The sequence below is a fragment of the Sinocyclocheilus rhinocerous genome, unplaced genomic scaffold (assembly GCF_001515625.1).
Source record: "Sinocyclocheilus rhinocerous isolate Xijiao unplaced genomic scaffold, SAMN03320098_v1.1 scaffold955, whole genome shotgun sequence".
Taxonomy (NCBI): Eukaryota; Metazoa; Chordata; class Actinopteri; order Cypriniformes; family Cyprinidae; genus Sinocyclocheilus; species Sinocyclocheilus rhinocerous.
This window is the reverse complement of record NW_015646369.1, coordinates 970,693-973,536: the sequence shown is the minus strand read 5'-3', so window position 1 is coordinate 973,536 and position 2,844 is coordinate 970,693. Positions and strand designations below refer to the sequence as shown.

General features: G+C 35.2%; 1 protein-coding gene across 1 annotated transcript in view; it reads right to left on the bottom strand.

The window, feature by feature from the left end:
- The window catches only part of LOC107707671 (polypeptide N-acetylgalactosaminyltransferase 16-like), a 42,827-nt gene that overhangs the window by 18,387 nt on the left and 21,596 nt on the right, over positions 1-2,844 (bottom strand). Inside the window, exon 6 of the mRNA XM_016511753.1 lies at positions 1,534-1,655. Coding sequence (XP_016367239.1) covers positions 1,534-1,655 — 122 coding nt within the window. The remainder of the gene's footprint in view (positions 1-1,533; positions 1,656-2,844) is intronic.

The following is a 2,844-nucleotide window of genomic DNA, read 5'->3' as shown; positions in this document are numbered from 1 at the left end:
ATGGCTGGGTCGTCTGGGACGCAAAGGCAGCTTTTTCCACCTTTTGACCACAAGATGTCGTTAGTGTGCACTGTCTTGAAAAGCTTCGAGTAATGAACCTTTTTACAATACAGTTGAGGGGAAAGCCTCGGTGCTTCGCAAAGCTTCATTTTCCCATCACTACGGGAAAGCCTATGACTAGGGAACTAAGGACTAGGAACTGGCTCCATAATGTGCTACCACTAGGAGAGCGATAAACACAAGTAATGCTATTGTAATGGAAAGAAAAAAACGGAAAAAAAGGTAAAGAATTTTGTAAATCTAAATTTTGACATAACAAAACTTGTTTTTGTTGTGCATTTAATAACTTTGTATTTTTGTGTTCTGAATTTTTAGGGGTGAAACTAGTGGTTATCATTCAAATTCTAATATTACGTCATTCAGAATTCTTCTTCCTCTAAAAACATGAAGCTGTAACTTGATAATCTCAATATTTACAACTAATTTGACCTTTTTAAACATCTGCTGTTCAAAAATACAGATCCATGAAAAGAATGTCAAATTCAAAGTGACAAAATTCAAAATTTCAGGCTTCAGACACTGGTTTTCTTTTATTAAAGTGTTGTTTGAGGAGAGACCGTGTGTGTTTCTTTCAGTGTGTATCATTAGATTTCTTACAGCGCTTGGAAAATGGCTAGATGCCCTAGAAATCCATCATGATAAACTGTAAATATTGGCCTGTGACTAATTGGACTAACTTTCACTACGTGACACATTAATTCGTACCAAAGGGTTTGATTGTATGCACAATGTTCGATGTCAACAATAAACTACACTACCTGTCAAAAGTTGGAAATAATTCAAATTTATTGTATAAAGTTTTATAAAGATATCTCTTATGCTCACCAAGGCCGCAATTATTTGATCAAAAATACAGCGAAAACAGGAAAACGGTGAAATATTATCACAATTTAAAATAACTGTTTTCTATTTTAATATATTGTTAAATGTAATTTATTCCTGTGATGCAAAGCTGAATTTCCAGTCTTTAGTGTCACATGATATTCAAATAGAGAACAAAGGGTAAGCAGAGCAGAAGAAGTCTCTTTCAAAAACATTTTTAAAAAATGTCATTATTCCAAACCTCTGACTGGTAGTATATATGGGAGGTGCTTTTTTTTGTTGCAATCTAAAAGCTTATAAAGCCTGTTTATTTTGATTATCTAACTATGCACAATTACATTGCTAGTTTCATTTCTGTTGGTGTTTAGCATTGTTTTATCCCTGTTGTCTTACTCTGTCACAACAGATTGAGAAGCTCTGATCTAGATAAAGTATTATTAAATAAGTATCACCCTGGAACAGTTACATATTTTGTAATTTTATATATATGTATGTATGTATGTTTGAGTTACTGTAGATAAATAAGGGACGGCATCTGTCATACTGTACCTAATAAAGTAACAAACTGTTATGTATTGGAACACTTGCATTTTGATAGAATTTTGTTGTTAATAATGGTTCAATGTGGTTGTGTTTTGCATGTCGTGATACCTCTTTGACTCTCAGGATCATGGGCTGCAGCCAGTCTGTGTTGACCTCACAGTGACTGTCCAGGAAGGTGAGGATGGAGGCCGACGCCGCAGACGCCCCTCTGACACGAGACCGGATCAGACCTGATCAACACCAGCACATGTTCATTACCCACAACACATCGCCATCCCGAAATAATTAGAACAACACCAAATAATACATTCATTGAGTGCACAGATGAAGTTTGTCAGTTGCGTCTAATAAAGGCCACATTAAATCTAAATGTGAGTTTTATGTTATTTAAATCCATGTCTGGTAGACTTTAGTACATTAACATACCACTTCATCTGTATGTTAATGCACTAAAGCTGATAAAATTAACCTTAGGCAGATATACAAAACCATTTAAAAGTTTGTGGGCAATCAGATTTAAGTTTTTTTTTTTTATGTTAATGTTTTTGAAAAGTATCTTCTGCTCACTAAGGCTGCAATTATTTGATTAAAGGTGCCATAGAATGCATTGATACAATATTTTATTTGTCCCTAGAATGAAATGGTCTGTTTTTACCTTATTTGGAAGGGTCATGAATAATAATGTTGAGCTCTGCTCTGATTGGCTGTTTCACAGTGCGGCTCATTTCAGTAGCTCACACAGCAGGAAGGAAACACAGGGAAAATATGTATATTTCAATACTTTCTCTCGCAGTTATATCGTTGGGTAATTATACTGTATATAAAATGCGGGCATTAGGGAGCCGCTATTAATATGCGGGGCATTGAAACTGCTTTCGAATGCAGCTTTTTACTTTCACTTTCGAGATTTGCTATATATAGTGATATTCTCAATGTTACTCAGAAGACAGGATACAGGTTTAACTCATTCGAAATACTTATGCTTAATGTTACACTGTCAGATATGCAAAAGAAATCTATCATATCTCTTGCTCTGACTACTGTGTATAGACCACCAGGGCCGTATACAGATATCCTAAAAGAATTTGCAGATTTCCTCTCAGACCTATTGGTTACTGATAAAGCGCTAATTGTCGGAGATTTTAACATTCACGTTGATAATACAAATGATGCATTAGGACTTGCGTTTACTGACCTAATAAACTCTTTTGGAGTCAAGCAAAACGTCACCGGGCCCACTCATCGTTTTAATCATACGCAAGATTTAATTATATCGCATGTAATCGATCTTACTGATATAGATATCGTACCTCAAAGTGATGATGTTACTGACCATTTCCTTGTATCGTGCATGCTGCATATTACTGATATTAAAGGGGTCATATGATGCGATTTCAAGTTTTCCTTTCTCTTTGGAGT